At 27.5% G+C, this 14732-nt stretch overlaps 1 protein-coding gene across 1 annotated transcript in view; it reads left to right on the plus strand.

The window, feature by feature from the left end:
• VAChT (Vesicular acetylcholine transporter) overlaps positions 1-14085 on the plus strand; it is a 30911-nt gene extending 16826 nt beyond the window's left edge. Inside the window, exons 7-15 of the mRNA XM_067271281.1 lie at positions 9726-9894; positions 9970-10166; positions 11472-11572; positions 11661-11780; positions 12020-12142; positions 12472-12610; positions 12693-12755; positions 12834-12971; positions 13103-14085. Of these exons, the coding sequence (XP_067127382.1) occupies positions 9726-9894; positions 9970-10166; positions 11472-11572; positions 11661-11780; positions 12020-12142; positions 12472-12610; positions 12693-12755; positions 12834-12971; positions 13103-13339 (1287 nt within the window). The 3' untranslated portion in view covers positions 13340-14085. The remainder of the gene's footprint in view (positions 1-9725; positions 9895-9969; positions 10167-11471; positions 11573-11660; positions 11781-12019; positions 12143-12471; positions 12611-12692; positions 12756-12833; positions 12972-13102) is intronic.
• Positions 14086-14732: the final 647 nt, after the last annotated feature.

A 14732-nucleotide genomic window follows, 5' to 3' on the forward strand; every position in this document is an offset into this window, starting at 1 on the left:
AAACTTTGTAACTATAAATAATACAGATAAGGTGAAGGGCACGTCTGAAACAAAATATAAAGTGCTAGCGGTACATTTAAGTTCGTTCAACTTGTATGTTAACGACTTTTTGAAAAAATCCCAGCTCTTTTATAAATATTCCATATCAGCATTTAATATATAAATTAAAATTGATGCTACTTCGCTTCTAATAAATGTAAAACGGCGTGGAAAAGCATGAAAAATCTCGCATGTATCGGCATATTTAAGTTCGTTTCTTCCTCAATTTATAATTTATTTATGAGTTTTCCACTTAGTAAACAAATATTTTCTGTCAGCTTTTAATATTGTGGCTTATTATTTAATTAAAACTGATGCTACTTTAGTATTAATTTATTATAAAAGACAATAATTTAAAAGGCCTATATGCTACCGTAGGCCTAAGAATAAGGAGGTTTGTTATTAATTTTTTAAGTGTTTTAACTTGTTAAGAAGCAGATGAGAGATTGAAGTGCAGCATTAGTATGCACTCAGCTTTAATAGGGTGTTAATCATATGCAAAACGAGCTTCTTGTGAATGAAAATTTGGTTGATAAAAATGTACATAATTCAACGTGCTTAATACAAAATTTACGCTGTACAGAATTTAAATTTATATACATATATATAAGTAATCTTTCGCGAGTTTTTAAGTTGTAAATCTATTTAAGTAATTTTTTTAAGGCAGAGAAAGATATTGAACACAGAAAGAAAGGTGTAGTCTACAAAGGTAATAAAAATTTACGAGTGGAACCTGCTAAAGTCGTTCCCATTCGTGACATAAGAAACTATATTAAGTGATTTTTCATGCAAAAAGTATCGCCAGTCTATATTTACACCCTCAAACATTAATACATTATCTCTGAATATCATTTAACTTCGGTTAAAAAAACACATATTCTTTACACATGCTGCTGCAGTAATAAAAACACATCTGTTGAGAAGTTTACGAATGAAACAGTTAAAATATGACTTTATTCTTCTGTCTTTTGAAATCTGGGAGTATCGTTTTAGTAATTTGTTTAATATTGCTACTACAATAAAATTGTTTTAACTTCACATTACTCTAGCAATAACATTGTTGTAACTTGAATACAATTACAACGAATAAGTTTTAAAAGGATTTTATCTTGTTGTAGTATTAATTCATTGAATTTAAACAAAGTCTTCTGCTGTAATTATAAACTGAGTCTGTCTTTAAATTACTAGGCAACTACAATAAGTAGGAAGGGTAAATTTTGGTTGTACAGTACTTACAATAGTGATGCTACACCTATTATATCAGTTTTTAAATACTAGTATAGTAATATTTAAAACTTCAGTATATGCAACTATAGCACTAAAACGGCCTATAAATGCCGTTTTAATTGGTTACAATCTACAACAATAAGTGAATATTGTAGTTTCCTAATGCTGTTATAGCAAAATGTTTTCGAATTAGTTAAAGAATGTTGTTATAGTAATAAATCTTTTTAACAAATTTAGGCCTTAAAGTTCTCAATTGATAAAATAGAATAAAATAAATTAAAAATTTTATTAGAAAAATGTAAGATAATGTTATAGTAGCACAACTTTTGTAGTAGGCTAATTAGTAAAACGATAGTTTGAATGATGGTACTATTATAAAAACCAATAAAAGCTGTAAATTAATAAATAATTTGATAATATACTATCATCATAATGTAATAGTTTGAATCAATTATAGGCCTAAGTGCTTCTATAATGAATTCCAAGAGCTTACTTAAATGAAATCTCGCTATTATGAGGCTTTTATAATTTATAAACACTAAGATATCAAATTTCTGTTAGAAATTGCTAAAATAAAACTAATTAAAATCTATAAAGGTGATAAGCTGATAAATTTTATTATTTTTTAAAGTCAAGTTTGTGCTTTTAATGTTAAAATTTTAAAGATTCAAGTGCAATATTATTGTTTTAATCAAGAAAAATACTTATATTGAATTTTCGCAAATTAATCTGCAAATTTAGTAAATTTGTAATTAAAAAAAGGCGTGTAAAATATGATAAAGCAGCACCACAATATTACACAACACAAGGCACATAAGTACAGCAACAACTATCCTTTTGTTTATTTATTAAACTCATTTTCTAGATTTTGAAACGTATCCTACATAATATGACAAATAAAAGTAATAAAATTACTTAAAACTATCCTTCAGAATATACATAAGAATTCAAATCACGATATTAAAATCAAAGTCACGTCTCTACTCTTAATTTCCCGCTCGTAATTCATACTTCCAGTACCGAAACTATATGTGCTCTACACGCTAATTACTCTACAGTATTTAGGTCAAATTGTGGATCCGATTTTCGACTCTCCGAAACACGACTACACTTACTCGAGCGATGCTACTATAGTAATAAAAATCTTCGCCGTGTGACATTCCTGTCTGACTTCGTAGAGAAAATTCCATTAATCTGTAAATTTCCTATCCGTGATCGAATTTGGAATTGCATTTCTTATACATAAATAACGGGAATTAAATATAATAATGGTTAAAATATTATAAATTGCTTATTTTACAAATTATGTTAAAGAATGTATGGAAGTTTTTATACAGGAGATCCAGGTTAGTAGCAATTTGTGTAGGCGTATAGTAGAATAAAGAGGCAATTTTATTTTCAATTTTACTTTTTTTTTATCTATTTTCTTAACCGGATATTCATATTGATTGAATCTATTTTTGTATTCCTATCTATTTTCATTTCCTGTTCTTGTTTCTTCCAATTTTCTACACAGAAACGCGACTCTTACATAACGTTACTAGGAAAATTAAATATTTAAATTTTTATTTTCTTAAAAGAAAATTAAAACAAAATAAATAAATAAAAATTATCAAATTTTTAATTTATTTTGTCTACTCGGATCGTTAGAGATTAATGCTTTTAATGTAAAAAAATGTAATTAAAAACGATGAAATTCCTTTATAATCCATTTCTTAATTAACCTTTTGATTTTTATTATTTTACACTAGTAACTAATATTATATTGTTTTGCTATATTTACACCAGGGATTTGAAAAACTCATTAAATTTCGAGAAGCTCGCGAGTTGAAATCTCAATTCCCAAATTATTACTGGTTTATATACGAAAAGTATAATGTAGATAAGTCTAATGTTCTGTTTACTTTAGTAACAGAGATGTAAATTTAAGCGATTAATTTAATAATAGTCATTTAGCCATTAAGAACATGACAATCGTGGCATAGCCTAATTTGGAAAACCTTATTAAGTTACCTGTTATTTAATAAAAGAGCTATCATATATTTATGTTTCTCGTCTTAAAGCTTATTATTTTAGGATTTTTCTATCGTTATAATATAGGATATTGGTTTTACTTAAATGACATAGAAACCTCCATTTTTTATCCTTTACACTATAATGATACCTTGTTAAATGTTTCTCTGTTATGTATCACAATTTCCTGCAACGAAACTTCATTGTATAGAATAAAATCATTAAATTACATATAATTAAAACTGTTTTCTTGAATAATAATAAAAAAATAATAATTGTAACACTCGTCTTCTCTGATTATAGAATAATAATATTTATGTCTTCTATCAGTGAATAACTACTATTTTAAGAAGTTGTGTTGTCATGTAGCTATTAACGTACAGAATATTCTAGTAAGTAAGGAATAAAGTTGCAATTTAAATAAAGCAATATTTCTTGTAGAATAAATAAAATAGATCTAGGCCTATATCTTCTAGATTCTTATACTGTAAATCTTACGTAGATTTCTTCCTTACAGAATAACGATATTTTCTATTACTAAAATAGTATATCACAGAAATAAATGTTGTTTGTTTGTAAAATAATGAAAATAAAATATTTTCAAATGGCCTTTTATCAAATTTTAAACTTGTATAAAATTCTTTGTTCTTGTTTTAACAATTAAGAATTTTATGAGGTTCACTGTAACAGTATAAGTTATTTAAAATATTTTTCTGTAAATAATATTACTTTTTATCAATAACAAATTAAAATTTCTTATTTTATAGCATAACAATATTTATCTTTTATTAAATGAATGTTTATAGAAAAGTTGTTTTATAATTTTCCTATCGTATAGGCCTAATATAAACATGTTTTTCGAAGCTACAGTGTTAAACGTTTCTCTGGTTCATATTTATTGATATTATAAATTTTATTCATTTGAAGAGACAAGTGGATTTGAATGTAGTTAACGACTTTTAATATTGCACACAGAGTAAATAAAACACATTTTTATATAGAATATAAATTAAGCGATTATAGGCGCTTATATTATTTTATAAAACAGAATATAAATATAAAAAACATTTATTATTTATATTAAATTATACAAAAATTCTAGATTATTATTAAACTCTATAATCGCCTATTTTATAATATAACTGAATTTTAGATAAGTTAAAACTTTTGTCACATGAAATGACTCAGTTTATAATAGATTTCTGTATCTTTCTGCTATAATTAATAATAATTTGATGCTATCTCGTAATATAAACTAGTAACAGATTATTATAGAAAGTTACCATGCTAAAATATAAAATTTAATGATATAAATTTCGATATATCAAAATTATTTTTAAACAAATGAAACCGTTATATTTACTTCAAAACACGATAATTTGGAAAGACAGACACGCTCTCTGGGAGGAACCTTAATGTGATTCAAATCCAGGTCAGTCTAACATCTTTTATCTTCTTTTCCTGCGAAAAAAATTCATTGGTCCGTAAGAAAGAAAAAAATTTATTGCATAAATCTTAGATAAGCTACGTCTGACGTTAAAACCGAAATTTGTCTTACTTTCTACGGTCCATGTACAGTACATGCAGCTTCGCTATCTCCAGATGCATTTTTAGCTTCCATTTTAGTAGACTATATTGATATAAACACCTACATTTATTGCACCTTTTACAACGAACACGCCCATTGCATTTATAGACTAACTAAACTTTCGGAACTAACTGTAACATCGCATGATATAGATTATGCGAAAATTAAATTTTCAATCTCCTGCGAAAAATATATTCGTATGTATTACTGTATATTTCATCGGTAACATTTTATAATTGGTTTATTGTCATTGTGACCATTAGCGGTACACGCAAGCGTTCAACTTCACTACGTGTATATAATTCACATCGCTCGATGATATATGGGGGTCTATGTTGGTATCATTTGCAAATGTTTGACGATATCATTATGCCACTTATAAATGATATATGTTACAAAAATTACAGAATTATGGCATAATTTTGGCTATGTTTTCATCGCCGCTTACTATAATAAACAGCAAAAACTCGCTACGTTTTCCGTGACGTTTATTGTTTAGACACATCGATTTTTTGTGAAATAAAGGTAAGTAACGCAAATAAATTTTTTATCATGAATTTTTGCCAGAAAGCGATATATAAATAATAAGGAAAGTAAGATTCTATCTCAAGCCATAAAACAACCAATAAGAGATAAATACAAGTAAAATTCGATATATGGAAGGGTAAAGGACGTGTAAGATTTTTGCATTTTAGTAATCGCGTATATATTTTTCTCTTAGTTCAGATTATCGAACGACAAGAGTAATCCCTAGAGACTTGCAATTGATTAATCGGTAAATATTGCATAAAATAACCAACAAATGTAAGCTAATTTATTCGAAAATCCGATAAGCACGAATTGTCGAAGCAATCGACGTGTTTAAAGTCCATAAAATAATTTTGACGTATATAACGGCCAAGAACTAATCTCCTACACTATAATAACAAATATTAATTATATCAACAAATGATCTGTATCAACCATTTATTATATCTGATAAAATTCATCATTAGTTAGCCCGAACACCACACCTGATTTAATCAGCTTTTGAATGTATATTTCCGACAAAATAAATGCTTTTACCTATATTAAGGTATTATTGTCTATATAAATGGATTTTCAACTTATTCATTCAATAGTAAATAACATAACATTACGAAGAGATGTAAACAAGGTTAATATATAAAGATGGCTAATATACTATTTACTTATACAGGTAATTTTATATATTAACATCGACGAGTGCTCTTCATAGATGCTTTCTATAAATGAATATTTATATTAATATTAATCCTATTGCCTGTTGAATTCTATACACAAGAATATCATAAAAACATCAGATAGACGAAATTTTACAATTTAGATTAAATGATAATACGAAAAGAACCTATAGTAGTGGGTATTATGAATTTTTATGTGTTTATTTTTACGAATAAATATCATTAACCGTACAAATGGCACGCCTCTTATTGCATTAATGGGTCCATAAGTAAGTGCTTTTTAATTGTATAAAGTGTGTATTTATATGAATGAGCACCGTTAAATGTATCAATGAGTTCCATTAACTGCTCGAGTGAATTGTATAACGTATGAATGAATAGAATTATCGACACGTTAAAGAACCTTTCACCTGTACGAGTAAGGTGTATAAATGTTGGCTTTAGCTATAGAAAAAGCTGGATAAAATAGAGACTTCTAATCCAGCAAATCTTTAATATTTAACAAACATTTTTGGTTATTCAAATATTCTTCTTCATGTTTTTGTTGTATAAAAAAATCATATCCTGCATAAACATCATCAGTTGTTTAAATAATCAAGTTTTTAAGGCATTATTTGTATTATAAAAACCTTATAATTATATATAAAATAGAGCATAAACACAAAATGATCAGAATAATAACAAGAGACTAGCACGAATGCAAGAATACTTACGTGCTACTACATCTACAGTTAAAGTAAACAACGAAACGAAACAAAAAAAAAAAATTGTAGCAACGAATACCAGGCACGATAACCTATTGTGCAATTACCAAAATGCAAGCAGACGAAGCACAGGTACAAAAACAACAACAAAAACGACACCTTTAGTGAAAAAAAGAAAACAAAATTAAATAAATAAGAAAAAATATACAATGATGAAAATTTCGCTAATATATTTTTAAAATAATCTTTTAATAATTATTTAAAATAAAAAAATAAAAATAAAAATAAAAAATTCCTACTCCACGGAATGAATTATTAATTCGCCATTAAAATTCTTCTACTACAGCGACAACTAAACTAAAAGGAAAACAAACGATTTTTCCGTTCAGGTACTTCAATTGGTTGCTTAGTTGACCGTCACTCCATACTTCCGGCGCTACTGTCCCAAACTTCCGGCCGTACAGTTGCCATGACTACTCAGCAGGTGTTAAGAGTTGGTCGAACAAAGAGATGAATTAATCATTCGATGCAGGCAGGGATGGCGGAGTTTCCATCATCAATTTTTAAACATGACCGATAAGATCTTTGCGCATAATGTACACAACTCTACATGGGATTAAGCAGGCGCTACTATAAAAAAATGACAACCGGAATTATTAAACTAGGAATTGTAAATGAACCGATAAGACACAATTCAAATCGCCAAAAGTATATGATTTTTTTTTTTCGTTTATTTATAATTTTTATATTAGATTATACTTCGAGATTCGTGAATTATGACCGATAATGCATTAGATAATCGGATAAAGTGTCTAGTTGAATATTTAATCAGAGAGTGGGATCTTTACTCTGCTTTACCTACATGCGAATGTGAGCGTGTTGTATATTGTATTTTGGGATGGGCATGTACACATTTACGACTCAATCTTGCTTACTTAAAAACTGTCGTGGTTTGTGAGATGAAGTGTTGTCCATTTGATAACAAAACGTCAAAGAATAACGATAAGAACGTGATAAATTGGTTTCGCTACGTGTTCTGTAAACGAATTTCTTTACCTCTGCGTTTTGGCTAACATTTTTTTATATACTAAAATGTTTGATTCTGTAACGTAATCAACATTGGATCAATTTGTATGCTACTAGTTTTTACATAAAATAATATATAACGTGTCATTCTGTTGAATGATGCACATAATCAACCTTTTCTTTTAGAAACCAACTAAGTTTTGCTGCTGCTGAATGTATACACTCACTAAAACTTTTAGTTTACCTTAGAGACTTCTTTCTTTATTTTTAAAATCTGGATTCGAAAACGTTCTTGAATTATTAATTTATCTTTCAATCCTTTCTTTTTAGAGTTTAATCCAGTTTTGAAGCTCAGATCTCTTATAGGAAAATACAAGTTACTTAACTTTGTCTTATAGAAAATGCAGTAGATTCTAGTTCAAATCAGTATTAAATTTAGATTTATCAGATTTATCTTAAAGATTTCTTCTTCTTCTTTTAGCTTTTTATAGACTGACTGGTCGAATTTTTGGATACTTTACTAAATAATTTCTAAAGTTTTTACTTCTTGGAATATTTAAATATATGAATTACAAATTATTATATGATTTTAAATCAGAATTAATTTTAAATTTATTTTTGTATACCTAAATGCATTTTCTTTTAGGAACCAGCTGATTTATTTTACCGATAATACATAAAATTTTTCTATAAATTTATAATTACTCTATTTACAAAATCTATTTTATATATTCATCGATTGCTGCTCCAATTCAGGCTCAGAATTAATTCTAAGATATTTTTTTAACAATATTTAATATTAAATTTAACTAATTTTTCAACCATAAAATCAGTTAAATTTCTTGAAAATTGCCTGCAAATTACGATTTGAATTATGCCTACCCCCTTACAATTATTCCCGAATCGAGCAAATTAACAATATCAATAGTATAAAATTTTAAAAATTCGAAGATTAAATATTTATTTTCGTAGGAAATAAAAGCGTTCATCGACCCAAACCAACTACTGCAACTATAATTTTCTCTTTGAATTATATATAACTGTAAATATCCGTGTTAAACATTCTGTAGCGGAGTATCTATGTCGAAACCGAGTAAAGATAAGGTAAATCATGGCGTATAGAACTCGAATCCATATAGGTATATCATAATTTATTTAAAGAATTCAATAATGCAACGAATGGGCAGTAATCCCAGTTCTTACGGAGAGAATTACACTGTATACTTTGCTATTAACTTGTTTTGTGAGCAGTATTGACGACTTGTTCTATTTTAAGCGTTTTCTTCAGCAATTTTTTCGCTCTCTGATATTTTGTTACGTGTGACTTTATCTTAAATATTGTCAATTTTAATTGTGATAGAAGAGATTTAACACAGGTTTATTTATTTATTTATTTATTTATTTAATGTTTGAAACACAAAAATAAAATCGCCCAGACTATAAAAAACCAGAAATAATCAAATGAAGTTTTATTGATTATTTGAATTTCTCATTATCCAGATTGTTTTCGTTTGAAAATTCGATTCTGTAAGACGATAAATCAACGTTTCTACTTACTAAATTTTCGATTTTATTCGAAAGAGATCATTTGGAATCAGATATTTTATGGGCAATAATGTGGTGTAAGAGAAATTTAATGGTTTCAAAGATTTTTGTTCGAAGCTGTAGTAGCAGTGGTGTCAGTGTTTATCACAGGCCAAGACATGACACAAAACAGATGCTTAATCTCTAGTAGTAGGAAAATAATTTGCATCGTTAGGGGTCATATGTTCTTGCTCCAGACGCTCCAAATTGAATTTTCTCTCCTTTCCTATCTATCAAATCAGAAACATCTATAATTTGCTTTCTTTTACGTAGTTCTATTATGACACAGTTTTTAATCAACAAACGATTTTTGTCTTATGTTTTTAATCTATTTTATAATAGCTTTTTGCTCTTCATTTCCCGAACGATAACCCGAACGAAGAAGCCATTTTTGAGAAACTTCGTCAGATTGAAAAATTAAGCAAGCAAGAACCGTTCGACCCTCCCGTTGGTATTTTGACAGTTGAAAGTCGTCCAGAGTGGAGTAAAATTTACAGCACTTTGAGTGAAAGTAAGTTTCATAAATATATATTTTTAAGCTATAACTTTACATCTATTTGTATAAAACATGTAAATATTATATTAGACCGGGTGAATAGAGAATCTATAAAAACCATCCAAGAATGTTTGTACGTGCTATGTTTGGACGATTATCTTTCTCAAACTAGAAATGGTAGGAAGGCATCCATGTATATAGAACCGGCCGCTATGGCTAGCCATCTTCTCCATGGAAATGGTACCAATAATAATAGCGGAAACAGATGGTACGATAATTTCTTACAGGTATGTATTAAGCAATTTTATTGGAGTGAAAATACAGCTTTATTCGAGTTGAATCTGGATTTACAGAATCAGTGGCTGTGCAAGTGTCTCAGGCTCGATGTAGAAATTATTTATAGAACCCCACAAAGTTTTATTTTCGTTATATATATACAGTAATATAGAAAATTATGATTTTTTCTTACCTTCACCCTATACGCTGCATCGACTGCTTCTAGCTAGATCCACCACTGTACTGAATCTACGTTAACTAGGAAGCTAGAAACACCAATTAGTTATAGATTAATCTGATTCATTTAATATAACTTAAAGTCATATTAAATGAATCAAACTAATCTAAACCTACGTTAAAAATAAATGAGCTTTAGCTCGTCTCCTACATATTTCATTAACTTTAGAAAGACCCATTTTTCTTTATATTATTTTTATTTTATCTAATCAGAAGCTATTTTTTATAAATTATTTTCTGCTACCTTTAGGCTAAATATGAAACTTTTATTTTATGTATATTTTATTACGGTATATAATTGTATGTATTTTTTTTTATTCAAGAAATTTTATTCCATAAAAACCGATACTTAATACACAATATACTATGTATATTTATAAATTATAAATTGCATTGAATTTGTTAGCATGGTTGTACTTAGAATACAAAAATAAGTTATTCTAAACGTATAGAACATATATGAAACCATCTTATATTCGTTGTAGTGGTTTTAAAAAATAAAATAAAATTTTATGTAAGTTATAAAGCATATATAACACTTCTTCTATGTAAAAAAAAATAAGAAGTGTTGAAAAAAAACAAGCCAAAACTTAATAAAAAAAATGAAAAACTTCCTGTTTATGTGCCTATGAGATTTAGTTTCTTTTCTTTTGTATAAACCCCATTTTTTAAAATTTATAAAGCCTTTATAAAGTTTTTTATGTAGTAAACTTTAGAAATACGTATAAAGAATAACTGTGTTTCCGCATTCCGCTTTTATAAAGGCGAGATAAAACATACTGACGTAAAACCACCGTTATTTTGCATACTTAAACTTTAAAATGGACTCAAGTAATAAGATTAAAACTCATTTCCTTCAATGTAAAAAGTGTAATTTTCGATTTTCTTGAAAAAACATTACAAAAATTGCTTTCGACCATTTCGGAATCGTGTTAACTGTACCCTTATAGGATACTAATTCAGAAACTTAGATAACCACTAGCCATTACTTACTTTTTATAGCCTATCTCTGATAATGAAACAAGCTGGAAATATATCCTAGAACAATATTACTTCATTTATTTAATTACTGTTTACAGTTCGTTGTAACAAAAGATGGAGTTTCGGGTTTCGTTATGGAGCATTCGGTTTCGGAGGGTATCACAGTTTTAAGATTTTGTGAGGAATTTTTAAATTTCCTGTAAGTTTAATACAATTTTTAATAGTAATTTTACCCTAAATTGAATCGTTTTCGATCGTTCTAGAAACAATTTGAATTATTTTTACAGAGAAAATAAGGCAGAAAAGAGTCCGAAAGACGAAGGGGAACTGAAAATTGAGAAACTTAAATGGGAGATAACGGAACCGATAGCTAAAGCAATACAAAATGCAACGAAAAAAATTAATAAGTATGAAAATTTAATTTTTTTATATTAAATGAAAAAATTAATTAAAAACCTCGCGAAATTCTCGCAATTATCTCGCGTATTCTCAAACTGAATCGCGCGGTGTGCTGACGTCATTACCGGCCGGAAATAAACTTCCGTTGGGAGTGACGTTGACCCAAAACGGAAATGACGCGTTTTGTGATGTTAATGAAGTCCATCTTCAAATTTTCGCATGAGATTTTTTTTCTATTCTTCTTCAGATTAGTAAACGATGTGGATTTATACATTTTAAAGTTTGACGAATATGGTAAAGAGTTCATTAAAGGGCAGAAAATCAGTCCAGACGTCTATATACAGCTAGCTTTACAGTTAACTCATTACAAGTAAGACACCCTTTGCTATTGTTAACCGTACAATGAATTGAAAAGACTGCATTTTAATTTAATTTCGAATTTTTAAAAAATTCTATAGCTTTTACCAAGTGAAAATAGTTTAAAAATAAAGAAATTCTTTACATTAAATAAAAAATTTAATTTTTTATATTCTTGTTTACGATTGAACGCTTGGAAGCGCCATTTACTGAATTGTTAATGAAATTGGTCTCTTTTTATTACTCCAACTCAAACAGAGATAAGGCAACGGAAACTATTACCCCAAATATACCTCTACGTTAAATCTATTTTAATAATTTAGAAACTTTTACATATTCCAGAGTGTATAGAAAATTGGTATCGACCTACGAAAGCGCAGCATTAAGGAAATTTAAATACGGAAGAGTTGACAATATTCGAGCCTGTACTCCAGAAGCTCTCAATTGGGTACAAGCCATGTGCGACGTCACGCAAGTAGAGGTAGGGACACGTGTATACCTGACACCCCCCGTTCTTTTTACATTAAAAACAATTGAACAATTCAGTAATTTAACCCAATTAGGACGAAGAAAAACTCAATCTGTTCAAAGAAGCGGTCAAAAAACAAACAGAAATTCTCGTTTACGTAAGAAGATAATGACTATTTTCTGATTCTAATCATTATAACTCTAATGAAATGACGGTGAATTCTCTTTACTTTTAGACAATTAACGGAGAAGGACCGGATAATCACCTCCTTGGTTTAAAAGAAATTGCTACCATGAACAATATAAAAGAACCCGAATTGTTCAAAGATAAATCTTACAAGGAGTTCCTCAATTTTCGGCTAAGTACAAGCCAGGTGACTTTTTTCCCTCCCCCTTTTTTTTGCATTTTCATTCTCTATGAGGCGGCATTTTCTACAAAATAAAACTGTATATTTTTTATTTTTTCCATAAAACTTTAACATTATCGATTTTTTTAACGTTTCAGCTTCCCAGTAAACACGATATCATCGTCGGATACGGACCGGTTGTTCCAAACGGTTACGGTTGCTCGTACAACCCTTTAGAAAATCATATCACCTTCTGTATCACATCTTTCAATTCTTCTGACATAACTAGCTCGAATTTATTCGCTCAGAGCTTAGAAGGGAGCTTATTACAGATGAGAGAACTGTGTACGAAGTCCCTTCAAGAAGAAATCAAACCATCATTGAGAGCTGATTAATGAGAACACGTGTAAAATATGGTAAAAATAAATTGTTACGTTTTCTCGAAATTTGAGAAGAAATTGTTAACGAATAATATGTTTATAGTCAGATATGTTTAAAAAATATTTTAGTAGTTAAAAAATTGTTTTTCTTTTTTAAAAATGTGTAGATACTTAAAATATAAATAAATAAATATATAAATAAAAATATATGTATATATATATATATATATATAAAAGTTAATGTTATAAAGCTTTTAACGTTGGCTGCAACGTCACCGGATCAATGAAATTTTGAATATTTTATGCATGACGTGTTATGACGTCAACAGGTGCTGGATAATAATATGTTGAAAGATGAAGTTTATAAAATTAATGTCTGTTGTGAAGTAGAATTGTAAATTGAATATATGTTTATTTTTTTGTTTTCTTCCAATGAATAACGTTCTTTTATAAATGAACGTTGACCAAGAAAAATAATTTTAAAAAAAGCTAAAAAAAAATACATATATATAAATGAGAACCAATTGATAGAATACAACATATCATTCGGTATTTGTAGATATATTTATTTATTAATGTGATGTAAATAACTATAAATTGTAATATGTAATATGACGTTATTTAATTTTTTATTTTTATGTTCTTGTTGGAAGATAATTTGTTAAAAAGCACGATTAAAAAAATGTTTTATATTGTAGATAATTGATGTATGTTGATAAATGATAATATATAAATATATAAAAAAGATTATATGATAAAAAGAAATTATAGTAATAAATAAGTTAATCTGTATCATTTTTATTCAATTTAAAAAATTTTTCACACCAGATGGCAACACTATATTTATCCTTTATATTAATTTTCTTCAGGGAATTTAAATTAGATATATATTTTATTAATAAAAGAAACTTAATTTTTATCAAAACAAAAATAATGCATAAATTAATCACATTAATTACTATTACTAATATATACTAATATACTAATATATACTAATATACTAATATATACTAATATACTAATATACTAATATATACTCTTTTAATATATAAATATGCATGAATTAGTTATTAATATTTATAAAATGTATAAATTGATGATATGTCACGTTATTTTTTAAATTTGATGAAGGTAGGGAATAATGTTGTCTTTTTCTATATTGAATACAAGATGAAATAATTTTTATAAAATAATATAATAATTAAATTGGAATGTTATTTTATTTTTTACGCTTTATATCGTGACAATATTTTTAAATTTTGAATTTACGTATTACTCTTACACCGACTATCCTATCGCCATCTCGTGGTAATATTTATCCCTAATTATTTGTTATTAATATCAAGATAACTTAATTGTTGAAAATAAATGAATTATATTAAAGATCATTTTAAAATTTAAATATTCA

This window comes from Centruroides vittatus, unplaced genomic scaffold (genome assembly GCF_030686945.1).
Source record: "Centruroides vittatus isolate TY-2023 unplaced genomic scaffold, ASM3068694v2 contig_393, whole genome shotgun sequence".
Lineage (NCBI taxonomy): Eukaryota > Metazoa > Arthropoda > Arachnida > Scorpiones > Buthidae > Centruroides > Centruroides vittatus.